The sequence below is a fragment of the Anoplopoma fimbria genome, chromosome 24, assembly GCF_027596085.1.
Source record: "Anoplopoma fimbria isolate UVic2021 breed Golden Eagle Sablefish chromosome 24, Afim_UVic_2022, whole genome shotgun sequence".
Lineage (NCBI taxonomy): Eukaryota > Metazoa > Chordata > Actinopteri > Perciformes > Anoplopomatidae > Anoplopoma > Anoplopoma fimbria.
In genome coordinates, this window is record NC_072472.1 from 790,746 (window position 1) to 812,793 (window position 22,048).

General features: G+C 43.4%; 3 protein-coding genes across 3 annotated transcripts; all 3 read right to left on the minus strand.

Annotated features, from left to right (window-relative positions):
• Positions 1-1,549: 1,549 nt before the first annotated feature.
• LOC129113804 (olfactory receptor 52D1-like) lies at positions 1,550-2,506 on the minus strand. The gene has a single exon (XM_054626282.1). The coding sequence runs from the start codon at positions 2,504-2,506 to the stop codon at positions 1,550-1,552; it is 957 nt and encodes a 318-aa protein (XP_054482257.1).
• Positions 2,507-12,328: 9,822 nt separating this feature from the next.
• LOC129113289 (olfactory receptor 52J3-like) lies at positions 12,329-14,242 on the minus strand. Its single transcript, XM_054625503.1, has 2 exons — positions 14,153-14,242; positions 12,329-13,262 (listed from the first exon to the last, which is right to left on the minus strand). Exon 2 carries the CDS (start codon positions 13,259-13,261, stop codon positions 12,329-12,331), a length of 933 nt encoding a protein of 310 aa, XP_054481478.1. The 5' UTR covers position 13,262; positions 14,153-14,242.
• A 2,880-nt stretch (positions 14,243-17,122) lies between these two features.
• Positions 17,123-18,073, minus strand: LOC129113290 (olfactory receptor 5B17-like). Its single transcript, XM_054625504.1, has one exon. It carries the CDS (start codon positions 18,071-18,073, stop codon positions 17,123-17,125), a length of 951 nt encoding a protein of 316 aa, XP_054481479.1.
• Between the last annotated feature and the right edge of the window lie 3,975 nt (positions 18,074-22,048).

Here is a 22,048-nt window from a genome sequence, read left to right on the forward strand (position 1 = left end):
AGACTGTCTTGAACAAAAACCTAATCAGAAATTATTTGATTTCTAGACTAGTCTGTTGTATACTAGTCTTACGTTATAATTGCATTAAAAGGTCACATTTAACTAGTTAATATCCTTTCAATTAACTATGTGAATCAACAGTCACTTATGTTAACATAAAACTTATATATTGTGTTAAAATAAATGTTTATTTTATATCTTTATACAGCTGTGTGAATATGTCTCACAGTATATTTGTCCGGTGCTTTCCTCTTTACAGCTTTTGCTGCTGAAAAATGTCTCATGAGCCTGTAACCTGTGAGGCACCTTCAACATTAGGGGCTTTTGGTGCACAGTTACAGCCAACTTTTAACTTCACAATAAATTAGCAGAACTATATATAACGGTGTCGTCCGCATAACAAGGACATTTTCTAGAAATGAAACAGATTACTGAAATAAATTCTAAATAAAATAGGCCCTAAAATGAACCCTTGTGCAAGACCACTTTGTATATATAATATAACCAAACAATTACTCAGTAGAGGAATAAAACTAAGTACACTTATTCAAGGACTGGACATAAGTACAGTTTTGAGGTATTTGTTCTTTATTTCAGTTTTTCCATTTATTACAATTTATATTTCTACTCCACCACATTTCCTTCAAAGATATATTAACAGCTTATATATATATATATATATATATATATATATATATATATATATATATATATATATATATATATTTAGCATCAGGTAAACTTACAGAATACAATGCATTGTTGAAATTTAAACCAGTGGCTCCCAAACTTTTTTGTGAATGCCTTCATAAAAAATCAGGGTGTAGTTGTGTCTCCTTGTCATGTTTCCAGGAGAAGATAAGTTCGTCTCGAAACGTTATGGACAATGCTGTTTTTTTATCTGGCAACATCATTTTTAGGAGACCATGCTTAACATTGATCATCAGTATTAACCTTCTAATAATTTCACATAATCAGCTTCATTCTTTGACTTAGAGAAGCAAATTATTTTAGTTTTGTCAACTTTTAGTTCAAGTCTCAATTCACAGAGATTCCTCTGAACAACATCTAAATTAGATTGCAATTCCTCAATCACACTTGCTATATAACAGTATAAGAAACATCCCATCTGCTTATGAAGTGCCAACCTTCGCTAAAACCTACTTATCACTTATTTTGAAGGAATAATAATTATAAAATACATTTAAACTGATCTTTCAAGTGCCCAGCAGGATATTTAATACTTAATACTTAAAAACAGATGTTGTATACAATTATGATTTTACTACAAGAAAACAAGCTAATTCAATTAAAATGTACAGAAATATTGTCATGACGTGTCAATAAATACAACACAAACACAATAACAGTTTTATTGATCGTTAATCAAATTAAACCAAAGACAGATTCAGGTTCAGATAGTCCTGCAGACTCAACAAATTAAAGGTTATCTCAACTAAAAATCTTAAATTCACCAAAACCGTCCATGAAAATGAAAAATGTGCATTGAACTCAAGTTACTTGACTGAGGAGGTTTGTGCATATTCAGTTATTTATGGAAACTTTTCTCTCCCGTGACTTTGTTCTTGTGAAACACCCTGCCAATCTTCTGCCTGAGCTCTTTACACTGCAGCCCGTAGATGATGGGGTTCAGGACCGGGGGGACGACGTGGAACATGATGGACGCCACTTTCCCACTGTCCGCCCACTTAGGCCGACGGTGAATGATCATGGGCGTGAAGGACGCAACCATCATGATGATGTACACGGCCAGGTGGGTGGCGCAGGTCTGCACCGCTCGGCTGTTCAGCACCTTGTTCTTGCTGCTCAGACAAACCATGGCGATCCTCAGGTAGGTGAGCGCCACGCTGCCGAGGGAGGAGCCCAGGATGACCACGGCGCTGCCGAGCCCGTAGATGTGGTTGATGAGAAGATTTTGGCAGGACAGCTTGAACAAGGAGGCATTGTCGCAGAACGGGTTGATGATGACCCGCCTGCAGCGCGTCAGGCGGATGGTGAGACCCAGGAGGATCGCGACAGAGATGAAAGCCGCCACCCACGCCCCCACCGACAGCTTCACCACCATCCTGTTGGTCATGATGGTGGCGTACCGCAGGGGGTTGCAAATGGCCACGTAGCGGTCGAAGGCCATGATCATGAGCACCGTGTGTGAGGTGCCCGCATGAAAGTGAGAACAAAAGGCCTGAACGACACAGTCGATGTAGTGAATGTAGCGCTCTGTGATCGGAGTAAAAACGTTACTCAGCAAGCGAGGGATGATGGTCGTCGCTCCAAACGCATCGTTGATACTCATGTTGCAGAAGAGCAGGTACATGGGCTGGTGGAGGCTCCTCTCCATGGAGATCAGGACCACCAGGCCGATGTTGGACACCATGATGAAGATGTAGATGAGGAGGAGGAGGACGAAGGCGGGAGTGGAGGACACGGGGCTGATCTTTAACCCCTCCAAGAATATGATATCCATATCGCCAGTTAAGTTCTCCATACTGCAGAGGGGAGGATCCTGCTGAGGATCAGAGACAGAGAAATCAGTCACAACACTTTGTTTGTTATTGAACTTGATGAGATGGAGTTAATGTTGATGACAGGATGATTAATGGGCTGGTTCAAGAAAATGCAGTAAAACATACATCCTTCAGTTTTGACTTAAAAGAGAAAATACAACGTGAATAACTTAATCTTGAAAATGGCAAAATAAAACTGTATTCTTTATTTCATAGGGATGAAAAACCTCCTCTTCCTTTTTTTCATTCAAGGAGGGTTTCAAAGATTTCTGTATAACATTAAATACTCCAACAATGGGAAAAACATGCTTTGTTATTTTATATTAAAAATTATATTATATTATATATTAGGAAACTATTTAGAAACAGTCAGTTAATGAGCCGATCTACCAACACAAGAAAACACAACTGTCAATAGATGCAGAGAGGCAGAGAAAAACACAAAAACAGAAATCTGTCAAGTAAAATGAGTAAAAACTATTTTTGAGGTTTTCACTGACTAGAGGTCTGTGAAGAATGCACTTATATTTAGAAAACATCTTTAATGTAAATCCACTTATATTTCCTGTTATTTCCATATTTATCTGTTTTTGAGACGGATCTTAAATGTACCACTGCTTTAAAGTCTGATGTTAAAATCATACATTTGATCTTGTTTTTTTAGTCAGAGATCATTTAACAGCAGCATGTTGTGTGATGCTGGTGGAGGTTGATTTAATTATCTTATTGTAAAACGTCTTCACTTGTGTGTTTTTTTCACTTTCATTCTGCTGATACTACTTACATGTACATGTAAATAAAGACATTTCACCTGTATGCTTACAATTTAAAAGAAAAGAGTCACTATTTTGTCAGAACTGCCAAATAAAACATTGTATGTAAGTCATAAAACAAAATAAATGTATTGCAGTTGAAGTTGACTTCACTTCCATGTTGTACTTTCTTAGCTTTAGATATCACATTAGAAATAAAAAAGGTTTCAATTAAACAAATATTTAATTAAAGACATTGGAGAGAGACTTTCAACATCAACACACGATGAACTCATTTGACTGAATCTGAGAAAATAGAATGTAATTATTGGTCATTCTTTATGAATTTTTCAGCTCTGCCTCCTACACACAATTATCCATTTAGTGCAAACCAGAAACGGGTAACCACCTCAAACTGTTCAAACTGGTTCAAAAATTATTTTCTTTTTTTTCCTAATTGGCCGATTTGGCACATTTGTTTATCTACAGTTAGATTCAACAGTTTGAATATTATATATTATAAAGTAGCTTTAAAGCATCCAGTACAAACACAGCAGCAATAGAAGATAGGACAGTTCAGTGGAACACATCAGTGCAGGATTGTGAGTGTGAGTCAGGTTTACCTCTGCCGACTGAACCTCCTCTAGACTGACCAGAGGCGGACTGACAGAAACCTTTAAAGCTGACTGAATCCCCCGTAGGCATAGCATTGCTCAACAGCTTGTCACCAGGCAACTGTTGCTGTCAACTCGGCATCAACATTATCAGCATGTTTTCAGTTTGTGTGTCAACTAACTGTTGTTCAGATTTCTATTCAATTCAATTCAATTCAATTCAGTTTATTTTGTATAGCCCAGAATCACAAATTACAAATTTGCCCCAGAGGGCTTTACAATCTGTGCACATGCGACATCCTCTGTCCTTCCCTCACATCGGCACAGGAAAAACTCCCCTAAAAACCCCTTTAACAGGGAGAAAAAAGGAAGAAACCTCTGGGAGAACGACAGAGGAGGGATCCTTCTCCCAGGATGGACAGAATGCAATAGATGTCATGTGTACAGAATGAACAGCATAACAGAGATACAACACATTCAATGTATATGACATCAATGATTCATATAATAAGACTACTTATAATAACAGCAGCAATTATTATGATAGAATTATAATTATGAAATAGGGATAGTAATGTGATTAATAATAATAATTGAAGTAGCTCACAGTCAGTCGGCTCACAGCAGGAGGCACGACTACGGTCCAGGTACCACAACGATTCATGGAAAGCTGCAGAGCGAGAAAGCAAAAAGGGCTTCAGGGTGGAAGTAAAGCTAAAATGCTTAATGGTACAGGTAATAGTAATAGTAATGTGACTAGTAATAATAATGGTGGTAGCAGTTGGTGTCAGCAGGGCCGTAGCAGGATGCACGACCACGGTCCAGGTACAGCCACGATTTATAGAAGCCTGCGAAGTGAGAAAGCACAAAGACTCCAGGGTACAAGCAAGTCAATAAGCGTAATAGTACAGGCAATAATAATAGTAATGTGACTAATAATGATAGTGGTAGTAGTAGTGGGTGTCAGCAGGGCCTCAGTAGGTGGCACGATGACAGTCCAAATATAACCCCGATTCCTGGGAACCTGCGAGGCGAGAAAGCACAAGACCTCCGGGGAAGAAGCAAAATCAGTAATGTGCATAAATAGGAGATTAATACATAAAGAAGGAGTGAGAGAAGAGGAGAGAGGAGCTCAGCGTATCCTAGGTAGTCCCCCGGCTGTCTAGGCATATAGCAGCATATCTAGGGGCTGGACCAAGGCGAACCTGAACCAGCCCTAACTATAAGCGCTATCAAAAAGGAAGGTCTTAAGCCTGCTTTTGAAAGTGGTGAGTGTGTCTGCCCCTCGGACTGAAACTGGAACCTGGTTCCACAGAAGAGGAGCCTGATAACTGAAGGCTCTGGCTCCCATCCTACTTTTATATACTCTAGGAACCACAAGTAACCCTGCATTGATTGAGCGCAGCTTTCTAGTTGGGTAATATGGAACTATAAGTTCCTTAAGATAAGACGGTGCCTGGCCAGTTAGAGCTTTGTAGGTAAGTAAAATAATTTTAAATTCTATTCTTGATTTAACAGGGAGCCAGTGCAGAGAAGCTAATACTGGAGTAATATGATCTCTTTTCTTAGTTTTTGTTAGAACACGTGCTGCAGCATTCTGGATCAACTGTAAAGATCTAAGAGACCTATTAGAGCAGCCTGATAATAAGGAGTTACAGTAATCTAGTCTAGAGGTAACAAATGCATGAACTAGTTTTTCTGCATCGCTTTGAGACAGGATTTGCCTGATTTGATCTGATGTTACGTAAATGAAAAAAGGCTGTCCTTGAGATCTGTTTTATATAAGAGTTAAAAGACAGATCCTGATCAAAGATAACTCAGAGGTTCTTAACGGTAGTGCTGGATGCTAGAGCAATGCCATCTAGAGAAACTATATCGTTAGATAATTGAATTCGAAGGTGATCTGGGCCTAGTAGAATAACTTCTGTTTTTTCGGAGTTTAACAATAAGAAGTTACAGGTCATCCAGGTTTTTATGTCCGTAAGACATGCTTGAAGTTTAGAGAACTGGTTAGTTTCGTCTGGCTTAATCGATAGATATAACTGGGTATCATCTGCATAACAATGAAAGTTTACTGAGTGTTTTCTGATAATATTCCCTAAGGGAAATAAAATTGGTCCAAGAACAGACCCTTGTGGAATTGACTGACCCTGGTTTTCATTGAGGTTTCATTGTTTACATATACAAACTGAGATCGGTCTGATAAATACGACTTAAACCAGCTAAGTGCGGTTCCTTTAATGCCTATTAGATGCTCCAATCTCTGTAATAGGATTTGGTGATCAATGGTATCAAATGCAGCACTAAGGTCTAACAATACAAGTACAGAGACAAGTCCTTTGTCTGAAGCTATTAGAAGGTCATTGGTAATTTTCACCAGTGCCGTCTCTGTGCTATGATTCACTCTAAATCCTGACTGAAAATCCTCAAATAAACTATTGTTATGCATAAAGTCACAGAGCTGATTAGCGACTGCTTTCTCAAGGATCTTAGAGAGGAACGGAAGGTTAGATATAGGTCTATAGTTAGATATAGTCTATAGTTAGATATAGGTCTATAGTTAGCCAACACCTCTGGATCTAGAGTAGGTTTCTTAAGAAGAGGTTTAATTACAGCTAGTTTGAAGGCCTGTGGTACATGGCCCGTCAGTAAAGACAGATTGATCATTTCTAATAAGGAGTTGCTAATTAAAGGTAAAACTTCCTTAAGCAGCCTAGTCGGAATCGGGTCTAAGAGACAGGTGGAAGGTTTAGACTTAGAAATAGTTAAAGTCAATTGTTGAAGGTCGATGGGAGAAAAGCCATCTAAATATATTTCAGGTTCTACAGCTATGGATCGATCGGTACTGGTTGAGGGCAGTAGATTATTATTTTTTTCTCTAATAGTTAGAATCTTATCATTAAAGAAGTTCATGAAGTCACTACTACTGAGGTTTATAGGAATACACGGCTCAACAGAGCTGTGACTCTCTGTCAGCCTGGCTACAGTGCTGAAGAGAACCCTAGGGTTGTTCTTATTTTTCTCTATTAATGCTGAATAATAGGCTGCTCTAGCATTACGGAGGGCCTTCTTATATATTTTAAGACTGTCTCGCCAGACTAACCGCGCTTCATCCACATTGGTGGAACGCCATATCCTTTCAAGTTTTCGCGATATTTGCTTTAAATCGCGGGTTTGAGGATTATACCATGGAGCAAACCTCCTTTCTTTTATTAGCTTCTTTTTTAGAGGAGCTATAGAGTCTAGTGTCATTCGCAGTGAGCATGCAGCACTATCAACAAGATGGTCAATCTGAGACGGACTAAAGCTAGCGTAGGAGTCCTCTGTTATATTGAGCAATGGTAATGAATAAAACCCTGAAGAAATCGCTTCTTTAAAATTAGCTACAGCATTATCAGATAGACATCTAGTGGAGAAACTTTTGCCTAATGGCGTACACTCTGGTAGAACAAATTCAAAGGTTATTAGAAAATGGTCCGATAAAAGAGAGTTCTGTTGAGAGACAATTACATTTTCTATTTCAATACCATAAACCAGAACAAGGTCGAGGGTATGGTTAAAAGAGTGAGTGGGTTTATGTACACACTGACAGAAGCCAATAGAATCTAATAATGAACTAAACGCAGTACTAAGGCTATCATTATACACATCCACATGAATATTAAAATCCCCTACAATAATAACTTTATCTGTTTTGAGGACTAAACTTGATAAAAACTCTGAGAATTCAGATAGGAATTCAGAATACGCACCTGGTGCACGGTACACTATAACAAATAAAATTGACTTTAATGCTTTCCCGCTCGGGTTTGAAAGACTAAGAACAAGGCTTTCAAATGAGTTGTAATTTAATTTAGGTTTAGGGTTTATTAATAGGCTTGAGTCAAAGATAGCTGCTACTCCACCTCCTCGGCCTGTGCCTCCAGGAATATGAGTATTAATATAACTTGGAGGAGTTGATTCATTAAGTCTAACGTACTCTTCATGACACAGCCAGGTTTCAGTAAGACAAAATAAATCAATATGATTATCTGATATTAAATCATTTACAAGTACACCCTTAGATGATATTTAGGAGTCCACATTTAATTGTCCTGTTTTGTTACACTGTTGCATTGGTTGCCTTAACTTAAAGTTATTTTGTATAACTCCTCTTCTGTTGACTTTGAATAATTGAAGTGACCGTGGGTTAGACACAGTCTCTATAGGGTTTTGGGTGGGTAACTGGGTGGGTAACTGGGTGGGTAACTGCTCCAAAGGAAGCGCAGAGAAGTGTGAAAGACTGCAACTCTGCTTCTGCTTCCTGGTCTATTCTAGCGTTCTTTATTGATTTTCTGTTCTGGAACTAATTCAAGTTGTTAAAACACTTGGATCCATTTAAATTCCCTCAGACGAGCTTCCATCGGAGTCTCCAATCCTCTCGGTTCTCCATACACCCGGCCAGCTCTGAAGAACTTTCAGCTCCCGCATCTTTCTTAAGCACGTCCACGTACGTTAGCGCGGAACGTCCTCGCGATCGATGCCCGCGCGTTGGTTCCCACAGGACCAGCCTGCTGGCCGGGAGCTCCCGATGTCTGTGGCAGTGGCCGGCCAGCTTCATCCTCCTGGATGCTACCTTCTGGTTGAGCCTCGGCAGCCGCCCGTACAGATCCTTGTTGGTAATGTGGGCATTCTGGTCTACATTCAGCACTGCTCGTAGCATCCTGGTGTAGCACCCATCCAAGGACTTCTGCAGGGTGGGCGTCAGGGTCCAGCTTTCGCAGCCATACAGGAGGACGGACTCCACAGTGGCATGAAATAGGCTCAGCTTTATGCGACGGGGGAGATTTGAGCGCCACACGCTTGACATAACATTCAGGGCCCTCCACGCCATTGCCTTCCTGATCTTAAGGTCTTGTTCTGTGGAGTTTACCCAGGAACCCAGGTATTTGAAGTCATTGACCTCTTGCAAAGAGCTGCCTTCTGATGTTGTAATCGGCAGATGGTCTGTGCAGATGTTATAGGTGATTACCTTAGTCTTCTTTATGTTCAGTCTGAGGCCAACCTTAGCACATTCCACCTCTACTCTGTTCAGGAGTTCCTGTGCCTGCTCCACGCGGTCAGACACCAGGCAGATGTCATCTGCGTAGTCTAGGTCTGCCAGGGCTACAGCAGGGCTTCTTCTAGACTTCCTTGGTGTGATTGTGAAGCCCAGCTCCTGCTCCCGCCCGTTGATGGCTTTCCTGAGCGCGTAGTCAAGGGCTATGATAAAGAGGAAGGGGGCAAGAGTGTCCCCCTGCTGCACCCCTGCCAGGATGTCGAACTCCTCGCTGATGCCATCTGGGGTTACCACCTTGGCTCTTGTGCCCTTGTACATGGCCTCTGTGGCCCGGAGTAGATTCGGGGGGACCCCGTAAGCTTTAAGGATTTTCAGCATCATGCTTCTGTTTATTGAGTCAAATGCTTTTTTGAAGTCAATGAAACATAGCACCGCTGTCAAGTTGTTCCTCTTCACTTCCTCAATGATTCTCCTTAAGGCCAGGATCTGGCCTACGGTGGTCCTTCCCTTTCTGAAGCCATTTTGGTTGTCCCTCAGGTGTGGGTCAATGGCGTCCCTAATCCGGTTTAGTATCATGCGGTTGTACATCTTCGCTATGACACAGGTCAGGCTAATGCCACGATAATTGTCCGGCTTAGCCAGATCTCCAGACTTGGGCACCGGGATGATATTAGAGAGGGACCATATATCGGGTTTGATGTTTTCTATCAGAGCCTGGTTGCAGATCTCCAGTATGATGTTATCGAGATCGCAGTGTTTAGGGACCTCTGGGGGATACCGTCCGGCCCAGCACTTTTTCCTTGCTTCAGGGTGGACTTCACTGTGGCAAACTCCGTAGCTGTAAAGGGGCCATCGTCAATGTTGAGGTTTGTGAGGACTGCAGGTATCTCTTCCTCAGCTCCGTCCACTGTTGGGTGGGTGCCTAGGAGATCCCGGAAGTGGGTGAACCAGGAGGTCACTCTCTCCTCTGGGCTGCAGCCTGCTAGCTGTCCCTCTCTCGTCTTCTTGCGCCCACTCATCTCGTTTATGACCTTCCATGACTCCTTGTATCTCTGTTTGCCATGTTCTGCCTCCACCTTCTTCACCTTCTCCATCATTTCTTCCCCTTTGATCCTGTCGTAGGTGCTGAACAGCTGCTGTTTGGCGCTGTTCAGCTCCTCCCGACTCTCTGCGGTCCCCTCTCTCTCAAAGCATCTGCGTGCCTCTTCCACCAGTGTCCGCGCTCGTACAACCTCCGGGTGTTTGGACCTAGGAGAGGCTCTATGTCTCCCCTTTGTTGGCACCCATTTCCTGGTTGCCTCTTCGTTGGCGGATAGGAACCGCTCGTAGGCCGTTGGCTCCCCTTCCTCGGCCAGATGTAGGCGGGCTCTCACCTCCGCTGTGTATTTGGCCTGGAGTTCAGGGCTTCCCGCGAAGGCCTCCCAGTCGGGCCGGGCTCTCGGGGCGCTCTTGGGGACCCTTAGGCTCAGGCGCAGCCTCGTGGCGACCACACGGTGATCGGAGCCTACAGAATCGAACGTGCTGTAGGACTCTGCATTTAGGATGGACTTCCTCCACTTCCTCCTTACCAGTATGTAGTCCAGCTGACGTCGCATACTGCTGGCTCGGTCCTGGAATGTCCATCTCTTGCCCATTCTCTTACGGAACAAGGTGTTGGCGGCCAGTAGTTCATGTTCCGTAAGAAGGGCAGCTAGATGTTCTCCGTTGCGGTTGGTATTGGTGTGGTACGTGAACGGTGCGTCTTCCGGTCCGAGTCTCGCGTTGAAGTCCCCCAGGATTATGAGGAAGTTGTGAGCCGGCACATGGTGGATCGCTGTTCTTAGGTCATCGTAGAACTTTTCCACTTCCTCGATCGGTGCTACGTTGGTGGGAGAGTATACACTCATGACCGTTGTTACTGGGTTCCCCTCGAAATCGGCACTCAGGATCCTGTTGGTGTGCGAGTGCACCCTACGGAGGGCCTTTCGTGCTCGGGGGGCTCACCATGAGTCCCACGCCACCCGTTGCTGCCTGGGCATCATTACGCCATGCAGATGAGGTGATGAACGTGCGCCCCCCCACTCTGCGATAGTTAATTGTCTGGTCTGTGTGTACTCTCCTATGCTCCTGGACTGCCAGGATCTCCACTCCCCTATCCTCGGCACAGTGCGCTAGTTCTTCCAACCTTGCCTCTTCCCTCACTGTGTTTGCGTTGTAGGTTGCCATAATAAGTGGCCTTCTACAGCGCAAGAGTGCATTGGACATTGGGCTGTGGTCAGACTGAACCCTCCCTCCCCGTTGGAGAGGGTTTGGGGTCCAGTCGTCATAGTGTCCCCCCGGAGGAGGACCAGCACCACCGTCCGCTGCGTAGCTCCTGCGGACTCCCGCCGCTGGAAGTATAGGATTATCGATGTCTTGTGTCTCCATGGAAGCTATACATTGCGCATTATTAAAGACTGTGGGGCGCAGCTCCTCACAGCCCTACTCTGGCCGTTTCAGGCTTAATGCCTTCGTCCGCCCTTGCTGCACACCTTCAGGTGGTATACGGTGCGGAGCCAGGCGCGAGCAACGCCTGTGGTTTTTGTTCGGAGTGACCTTCTCCTAGATGGGTGGCCTACCATGGCAGAGCCCCATCTGCTCACTATTTACCCATAGCTGGGACAGTGGTTGACAGGTGCCAGGGCGTGTCCGCATGCTGGCGGGCCTGCACACCGTGTCACTGGGGCCCACTGCTGCTCCGAGATCTCCACCAGTTTAGCCTGGAACCGCAAGGTACCAGTTACCGTGTGTGGCCACGAGGAGGCACTGTAGGAGTCTTGGCGGTAGAGAGGCTGTGTATCAGCAGGAGGAGACTTACGCACTCGGCTCCTCTTTTCACCCCCTACAAAGAGGGCTAGCCGACGGCAGTAGCTGAAAGCAGAGAGTAGCAAGCAGGGGCAGCATACAGCATGCACTAACTACAAGCACTACTACTCCAGTACTACTGCACTGACGCATCCAACAGCAATAACATGCAAATAAAGTTTGACTCAATTAACCTCTCAGAGCTCAATTAATATATATTTATTCAGGACTTTGATGCAGGACATTAACTTGACAAGTCACATTTCATTTGGGCCTTTTGTCAAATAATTGAAGCATTGCTGTAAATTTGTTACACTTCACGTAATCCATAACTGTCATTCAAATTGAATAAAGCAACAGCTAGCAGTGGAACAGATTCCACCTGAATGTGAGTGACAAGAGACATACGATTAAATAAGAGAGCAAATAAGTCCTGAAACTGGATCTAGATCCAAAACTGAACCAGCTTGTGAAGAGAGAGTAAATATTTTCATTACATATCAGAACATTTTATGTCAGTAAAATATGTCAATATCATATGAATATATTTTGTCATTTCATCTCACTCGGTCAAAATCATTTTTTTTTTCTCGTAAATATGACGATAATTTTTTCTCTGACAGCTTTTATCTGCAGTCCGTAGATAACAGCGTTCATGGAGGGAGGAACCACGTGGAACAAGATGGACGCGAGCTGCCTGTGGTCCGATAAGTTCTGGAACCGATGGAGGATGATGATGATGTTCCCCGACAAGAGCAGGATGACGTACACGGCCAGGTGGGTGGCGCAGGTCTGCAGTGCTTTGCTGTTCAGAGCCTTGCTCTTGCTGCTCAGACACACCATGGCGATCCTTACATAGGTGATCGTCACGCTGCCCAGTGACGCGGCCATCGTCACCATGGCCATGCTGAGGCCGTAGACGTGGTTGATGAGGACGTTTTCACAGGACAGCTTGAACAAGGAGGCGTTGTCGCAGAACGGGTTAAGAACAATCCGCCTGCAGCGAGACAGACGGACGCTGAGCCAAACGAGGATCACGATCAAAATAAAAGGCACCGTCCACGCCGAGACCGACAGGGCCACCACCATCCTGTTGGTCATGATGGTGGCGTACCGCAGGGGGCTGCAGATGGCCACGTAGCGGTCGAAGGCCATGATGATGAGCACCATGTGGGAGGTGCCCGCATGGAAGTGAGCGCAGAAGGCCTGAGCGACACACTCATAATAGTGAATGTAGCGCTGAGTCATTGGAGTGAAAACATCACCCAGGACACGAGGGATGATGGTCGTCGCCCCGAACGCATCGTTGATACTCATGTTGCAGAAGAGCAGGTACATGGGCTGGTGGAGGCTCCTCTCCATGGAGATCAGGACCACCAGGCCGATGTTGGACACCATGATGAAGATGTAGATGAGGAGGAGGAGGACGAAGGCGGGTACGGAGGACTGGGGCCTGACCTTTATTCCCTCCAGCTGTAGAATATCCATGTCGACGGATTCGTTGTCCATGCTGCAAGAGGAGGAAAAATGCATAAAGCAGAAAGAAATCATTGTCCAATCAAAAAGTATAAAGTTACAAACTAATATTATGTTTTGTCTGTTTGGACTCAACAGAGAAAAAGTCCAACAGAACTTTAGTTCAATCTGGAAAACCTTTTTTTTCCCTCAATACAGTTATTTTACATAGATCATAGACCATCCATCCATTATCTTTAACGCCTGTCCTGTCGCGGGGCTGGAGCCGATCCCAGCAGGGTTCACCTGGACAGGTAACCAGACTATCACAGGGCTGACACATAGAGACAGACAACCAGTCTGTCCCACGCTCACATCCACACCTATGGGCAATTTAGAGTCATCAATTGTCCTGCATGTCTTTGGACTGAGGGAGGAAGTAATAGAACCCGGAGAGAACCCACGCTGACACGGGGAGAACATTTAAACTAAAGAAGGCCCGTCCAGCCCGGGAAGAACATAGATCATAGGTATGTACATTTATTATGTCATATATCATTCAAGATGTTTTGCATAAACCACAATAACATTCACATGAACAGTTTATCACTCCCTCCTTCGTTGTATTAGATTTACTGCTTTTCAAATGAATTCTCTCAGACAGTTCCCATTCAGATAATCATCACTGATTGAATGTAAATGTAGTCTGGAGGCTGCACAGAAAGTTACAGAAAATCATTTCAGGTTTTCATTTAAAAGCAGCAGTTCAAAAATATCAAAATTACTTTCTTAAACTATTAAAGGAAAACATTTTTTAGAAATTTCAGAAAAAATTGTATATAAAAGACTACTTGTTTTTAAATGTCAACTGACACGTTCTAACCTACTTTAGAAATGAAACCAGCTTCATAGAAAAAATCTGCAAGTCAAACATCAAAACCTCACCTGATCAAGTTCGTCAACTGTAGAAGCTGACTTTATTTAACATTCCCAGGCATGAAGAGAGAGTCCAACATGTTTTCACTCTGCTAGAACATTACATCTGTCTCTGAAGTCGAACAGGAAACACCAAAACCGAAATCACGAGATTTTACGAACTAGAAGTACAAGATTCCTGCAAACAGTGCATTTCAACAGAGTACTGATCAGTTCAATGAAAACAAAGATGAAATCCCAGAAAAACTGAGTTCAGAATAATCTTTCACATTTCACAATTTTCATTGATAATTATATTTTACTGTTCTTTGCCTTTCAGCCAAACAGAACAGTTTTATAGAAGAAATGATCATTTAATAAAAAGCAGCTCAAATGAATTTAACTTAATTCTTTGAATAAGACTTTAAAACATTTGATTGTAATTGGTTTCCCTCAAATTGCCAGATTCCAGTTAACATCTCCGTGTTGTTAAACCTTGTAAGACTGTGTGAGCGTGAGTCAGGTTAACCTCCTCCAGCCGACCAGAGGTGGACTGGAGGACTTTTTATAAGATGTCTGGCCTCATCTCTAGCGCACTCCTGAGGGCTTTGATCTCCTAACATCAAAATAATTTAATGATGTTTTTAAGTTTCCTTCAACTTTATTCACAGAGGATAACTGTCTCAAACTTTTCTGCACATGACGTACCTAAACCTGGACAATAGTACATTTGATTTTGGTCTAAACCTGATTTTGATCATATAGCTTTATGTTTTCATGGAACATAACTTACATAGTTACTCACATCACTGTCTAAATGATTATCAAAGTTTCTGACTGCCGTGTTGATTCTGTGTAGGGCTTTTATTGCTGTTGTTGCTGTGGTTCACTAAACTGCTATAAGGACTTTAATGTGAAATGTTGATTCTGTTATGTTATTCAATTTTATTGTTGTACTCAATTTGTGATGTTGTACAACATGAGAAAAGTATTTTTTCCATGACTTTAATAGTTCATGTTAAATTGTTTTATTCCTTGTGACCTCTTGTAGGTCCAGTTTTTGTGTGTACCTGTCTAGGTAAATCTGGATCATCCTGACCACCTTTAAACTGTTTGATGGCGAGCTACCCACTGGATATCAAAACCCAATTTCCCCCTCCATTCCATAAGTGGCGTGGTAGGAGTTGAACTCAAATTAGCTGAATGAACTCATCCATGGAGTGAACTGAATCCCTCTATATGTTCCCCCTCTGACGTCTACAAACTTTATTTATCTCAGTTATTCAAAAGGCATATTTATTTGTGTGTATGTTTAATGTATGTTGTCTGTAATGAATGTACTAATACAACGCTTAAATGCTTAAAACTTACTTGTGATTCTCAGTGGTTCCTACAAAATTGGGTTCAGTAGATGAGCCGAGTACCGAGCTTCAACTTTAAGACAGATCTCACTTGTTACAAAAATTGGCGAGCCAGCCAGGAGCCCAATTCGTGTGAAGTCTTTGTATTTTGGTCTTGATACGTTTTGTGGTAAGTGAATATTTACTTGCACGTGAACAAGATGGATTCCTTTTAGCAGTCAGGGGTGGATGTTACAATAGCTGTGATTATTAGAAGTGTTACCTATACAGAAACAGGAGAGGGCATTTTTGAGTGTCTAAAGAGATATTAATCTATTAAGAAAAAAATTCCAGTTGATGATCGCACCAGCTCATATGACAAAAACCTGCTCATTGAATTTGCAAGCTTTAGCAGCTTTAGAGCCACTGTTGCCTTACACACTTCCTCCACATGATGTGCCAGACATAACTCATTGCATGGTTTAGGCATCAAAACCACTGAGTAAGGTTTCGGAAAAACATCATGTTTGGACTTAAAATAACTATGTAAACTCAGCGACATTTAAACAACCTAACATAAGCACGGAAAACATGTTACAAAAATCACTAATGAAACTTTGGGTATCCTGGTTGAAAGTTTGAAGTTATCAAACTCTCTAATCTAATAAAATAAAATAAGATAAGATAATCCTTTATTAGTCCCACAGCAGTGAAATTTGCAGGATTTACAGGATTAATATGACGCAGATGGGATACATTACCTACAATACAGTGTTTATTATGTTTTCTTCATCACTTTTGATTTACAAATTCAAACAACTGGTGGATAGGGATAAGGGACAAAACCAAGATAACGACGGTCAAATGCTCCCGGCTTGCATTTGGGAGTCCCCAACCAATGGGTGGACAAAATGCCATGGACCAAAACTGTTAATTTTCCTCGTTTCGTTTGTTTCTGTCAGTCAGGACGACATTATGCAACAAAATGAAATGAAAGGTTTTGGCAACAAAACCACTTAGTTTTGTTTAGGAAAGCTGTCAGGAACATGTCACGTAACAATAACGCTTATGGACATGTGCTGTTCAACCAGGTCTCATGGCTAAAAGTCCTGTGTTTGTCATGATTCTAATACTACTACCTCTGACTGTTGCATTGTCACGCAAATGCGTCTAGGATTGCGTTTAAGGATCCTATTTGACTTTCTATTGGCATTGTTCTTGTGCTGAGCGACACGAATATACAATTGAATATTGGTGTCCATGTACACAAATCTGGATACTTCTTGTGACTATTTCCAAAACTGCCATGAAGTGGTCCTCAGTTGTCATTAAAGTTTTATAATCTGAAAGGCACAATGACACCTAATCACTGTCTACCCGTCAATTAAATAAATTGTGAGAAAGTTACTGAGCCCCCCTCTTTTTACTATCTAGTGCACATAGGACATTAACTTTATATGCATGAGATATCAAGTTCTGCTAATTTTTACTTTGATACAAAGTACACTTCAGGGGCCCATACCATATGTTCCCATCATGCACTTGTGTTGCACAGTGGCAACAGAAATGGAAGCGTCAGATCACGCAAACTAAGGAATTTCAAATCTTACACATGGTGGAGTTTAAACTTGTTTCATTGATGCATCCTCACATTTTATTGTCATTTCAACACTGACACAGTCATTTTATTTCTCTTAAATATAATCATGATCTTTTGTCTAACGGCTTTGATCTGCAGTCCGTAGATAATAGCATTCATGGAGGGAGGAACCACGTGGAACAAGACGGACGCCAGCTTCCTGTGGTCTGACAATTGAGGGAACCGATGGAGGATGATGATGATGAAGCCTGACAACAGCATGATGAAGTACACGGCCAGGTGGGTGGTGCAGGTCTGCAGCGCTTTGCTGTTCAGAGCCTTGTTCTTGCTGCTCAGACACACCATGGCGATCCTCAGGTAGGTGAGCGCCACACTGAAGAGCGACACAGCCATCGTGCCCATGGCGCTGATGAGCCCATAGATGTGGTTGATGAGGACGTTTTCACAGGACAGCTTGAACAAGGAGGGGTTGTCGCAGAACGGGTTAAGAACAATCCGCCTGCAGCGAGACAGACGGACGCTGAGCCCCACGCTGACCGCGATCAAGAGAAAAGACACCGTCCACGCCACCACCGACAGCGCCGCCACCATCCTGTTGGTCATGATGGTGGCGTATCGCAGGGGGTTACAGATGGCCACGTAGCGGTCGAAGGCCATGATCATGAGCACCGTGTGGGAGGTGCCTCCATTGAAGTGAGCGCAGAAGGCCTGAATAGCACAGTCGATGTAGTGAATGTAGCGGTCTGTGATTGGAATAAAAACGTTACTCAGCAAGCGAGGGATGATGGTCGTCGCCCCGAAGGCATCGTTGATACTCATGTTGCAGAAGAGCAGGTACATGGGCTGGTGGAGGCTCTTCTCCATGGAGATCAGGACCACCAGGCCGATGTTGGACACCATGATGAAGATGTAGATGAGGAGGAGGAGGACGAAGGCAGGTACGGCGGACTGGGGGCTGACCTTTAACCCCTCCAGCTGTAGGATATCCATGTCAACAGTTTCGTTTTCCATGCTACAGAGGGAGGATCCTGCTGAGGACCATAGACAAAGAATTCAGTCAACAATCATTACATTACAGTCATTTAGCAGACGCCTTTCTCCAAAGCGACTTACAGTCAGTAGTATGTTACATATCATTCACCCATTCACACACTGATGACAGGCTACCATCAAGGTGCCACCATCAGACTCTAACTAACATTCATCATCCAGTCCACACCGATGGCCTTCAGGAGCAACTTGGGGTTAAGTGTCTTGCCCAAGGACACATCGACTGCCGAAGCCGGGTATCGAACCACCGACCCTCTGATTGGAGAACTACCTTGCTCTCCACTACGCTCTCCACTACGCCACAGCCGCCCCTATCATCCCAATCATCATATGTGATGGTTCTAAGAAATCATAGACGGTGGCAAAAAACATTAAGTAGGTTTAACTTCTTGTTAAAGCTATTCTGTGAACGTTACAATGAAAATGATTTGATGTCTTTAAAGAGTTTAATATACTTATTTTTCCTGTAATGTGAATCGTAAGATAAGATAACATAAGATAATCCTTTATTAGTCCCACAATGGGTACATTTGCGGGCTGTGCTCATGTTCCCATGTTTCCTGTTTTCAAACAATGTAAAACATGATCACTTCAAAAAAGTCAGATTTTAGATGTCCTCATTCCAGGATTTGGAGATAATTGAATTCTTACTCATGACCCCAATGTTCATGTAAAAAAATAATACGGCATTAATTGGCTTTCAAGAATGAAGTCACATCAGCACTGTTACCAGCAGTAACATGAACGCCTCACAGTACTTTCTGCAGCATTCCCAACATTTCACTGCCCTTGACCTTTAACACCTTTAAAGAAAACTACAGTTGGTTGTGGATACACACGCTGTTTCTTTTTCAAGGTCAGACTTACATTTCACTAGTTTCCTAAACGGCTTGAAAACTTTTGCGCAGCATCATCGATGAGACAGAACAAAGTTATTTTATCAATGTAATGAATGCTTAACCAGAAAAAACCAAGGAAACAAGTAAATCAATTTAAAACATATTTTTTAGTGATACACTTCACAAAAAACAACATATAATCTATCTTTTAGACATACATTTCCAATGTATTAATCATTTTTGTTGTGTTATGTTAGTTTACATTATCGCAGTAAAAAACTGAAACAGATAACAGTTTATAAATATTAACATTTAAGTGTTTTCCCTCTCACCACACAAAACAGACACCATTAGTATTAAGTTCAATTCAATTCAATTTTTTTCAATTCAGTTTATTTTGTATAGCCCAAAATCACAAATTACAAATTTGCCTCAGAGGGCTTTACAATCTGTACACATGCGACATCCTCTGTCCTTACACCCTCACATCCTCTGTCCTTAGACCCTCACATCCTCTGTCCTTAGACCCTCACATCCTCTGTCCTTAGACCCTCACATCCTCTGTCCTTAGACCCTCACATCCTCTGTCCTTAGACCCTCACATCCTCTGTCCTTAGACCCTCACATCCTCTGTCCTTAGACCCTCACATCCTCTGTCCTTAGACCCTCACCTCCTCTGTCCTTCCCTCACATCGGCACAGGAAAAACTCCCCTAAAAAAACTTTAACAGGGAGAAAAAAGGAAGAAACCTCTGGGAGAACGACAGAGGAGGGATCCTTCTCCAGGATGGACAGAAGTCAATAGATGTCATGTGTACAGAATGAACAACATAACAGAGATACAACACATTCAATGTATATGACATCAATGATTCATATAATCACAGTAGTAAGCAGAGTAACGAAGGAAAAAATGAAGACTACTTATAATAAAAGCAGCAATGACTGTAGTAGAAATAAAATAATGACATAGGGAATAGTATTAGTAATGTGACTAATAATAATAATAATGGAAGTAGCAGTGGGTCTCAGCCGGGTCACAGCAGGAGGCCCGACCACGGTCCAGGTACCACAACGATTCATTAAGTGAACAGCAGAGGGTAAGTCAGGTTTACCTCTGTTGACGTGAACCTCCTCCAATCAGACCAGAGGACAACTGGCTGACACTCTTTATTAAATGACTGAGCCGCTCTTCTATTCCCATCAGGAGTGTTTCTCCTGGCTACGCTGACTTGTGCCCTTAAAGCCCATTGCGACCCTTTGGACCCTGACGGCCTTTATCTCTACAAGGCCAATTAACTCAAATGTTTTTGTTTCTGTCAACATTATTCAACTTCTCTGACCTTGTGTTGTCTCATCTTAGATTTGATCATATTCTAGATTACTCGATCTATCGTCATAACTTCAGTATATTGTTACTGGATGGATGTTTAGAGATGTGAAATACATTTAAAAAGTAAGAAAAGGGGAAACAGCATGACTGAGGCAACATTTTTATTCACAGTTATTTACATTAAATACACTATTGAGTCAATCATTGTCGTCAGTTAACCAGATGCCATGATGGGTGGTAGTCTCTGCTGCAACCACTGGGAGGGGATGTATCTCCCATTGATGACACTCCCTCTCATGACATCACATTTCCCCCTCCACTGGTTTGAGGCTTCCGGAGGACCAGAAGTGGCCCACAGGACATCTCTTCGTGAGAGGGCATCTGCATTCCCATGGTTCTGGCCCGCCCTGTGAACAACACAGAAGTTAAAGGCTTGTAGGCTGAGAAACCAACTTGTTACCCAACTGTTTGTTTCCTTATTTCTTGACATCCACTGCAAAGCCGCATGGTCCGTGATCAGTGTGAATTTACGCCCAATGAGGTAATAGCGAAGGGTTTCAAGGGCCCACTTAACTGCCAGACATTTTTCTCCAGTGTAGAGTATCTTTTCTCATGGGGCAATAGCTTTCTGCTACTGTAGAGGATGGGGTGCTCCTCCCCCTGCTGTACCTGGGAGAGTACTGCCCCCAGACCCACCTCTGAGGCGTCTGTCTGAACCACAAACTCCTTGTTAAAGTCCGGGACTGCGAGCACAGGGTGGGAACACAAGGCCTTCTTGAGGATCATGAAGGCCTCCTCTGCCTTCTGGGACCACTTCATCATTCGGGGCTGTCTCTTAGCTGTTAGGTCTGTTAGAGGGGCAATAAGATCAGAAAAGTTAGGAACAAAACGCCTGTAGTAGTTTGCAAGCCCTATAAAAGATTTCACTTGTCTCTGTGTTACAGGACGTGGCCAGTCTTGGATGGCCCTCAGTTTGGCGTCTTGTGGTTTGACAAGGCCCCGGCCTATTGTGTATCCTATCTCCAGGCCATGGTCAAGCCCTACACCCCCGCCCGACCACTTGGCTCTGCTGCCTCGGGGCGATTGGTTGCCCCGTCGCTCAGAGGTCTCTGCGGCCGATCCACCCGGTCACAGCTTTTTTCTGTCCTGGCCCCTCAGTGGTGGAATGAACTCCCCACTGACGTCAGGACAGCAGAGTCACTGCCCAGCTTTCGGCACAGGCTGAAAACTCACCTCTTCAAGAAGTACTACCCTGTGCCTTCCTCGTAGCACTTATTGCATTCGTATTAGTTGTTGCACTTATCATACTCGTATCAGTTCATCCCAGCTATGGGTAAATAGTGAGCAGATGGGGCTCTGCCATGGTAGGCCACCCATCTAGGAGAAGGTCACTCCGAACAAAAACCACAGGCGTTGCTCGCGCCTGGCTCCGCACCGTATACCACCTGAAGGTGTGCAGCAAGGGCGGACGAAGGCATTAAGCCTGAAACGGCCAGAGTAGGGCTGTGAGGAGCTGCGCCCCACAGTCTTTAATAATGCGCAATGTATAGCTTCCATGGAGACACAAGACATCGATAATCCTATACTTCCAGCGGCGGGAGTCCGCAGGAGCCATGCAGCGGACAGTGGTGCTGGTCCTCCTCCGGGGGGACACTATGACGACTGGACCCCAAACCCTCTCCAACGGGGAGGGAGGGTTCAGTCTGACCACAGCCCAATGTCCAATGCACTCTTGCGCTGTAGAAGGCCACTTATTATGGCAACC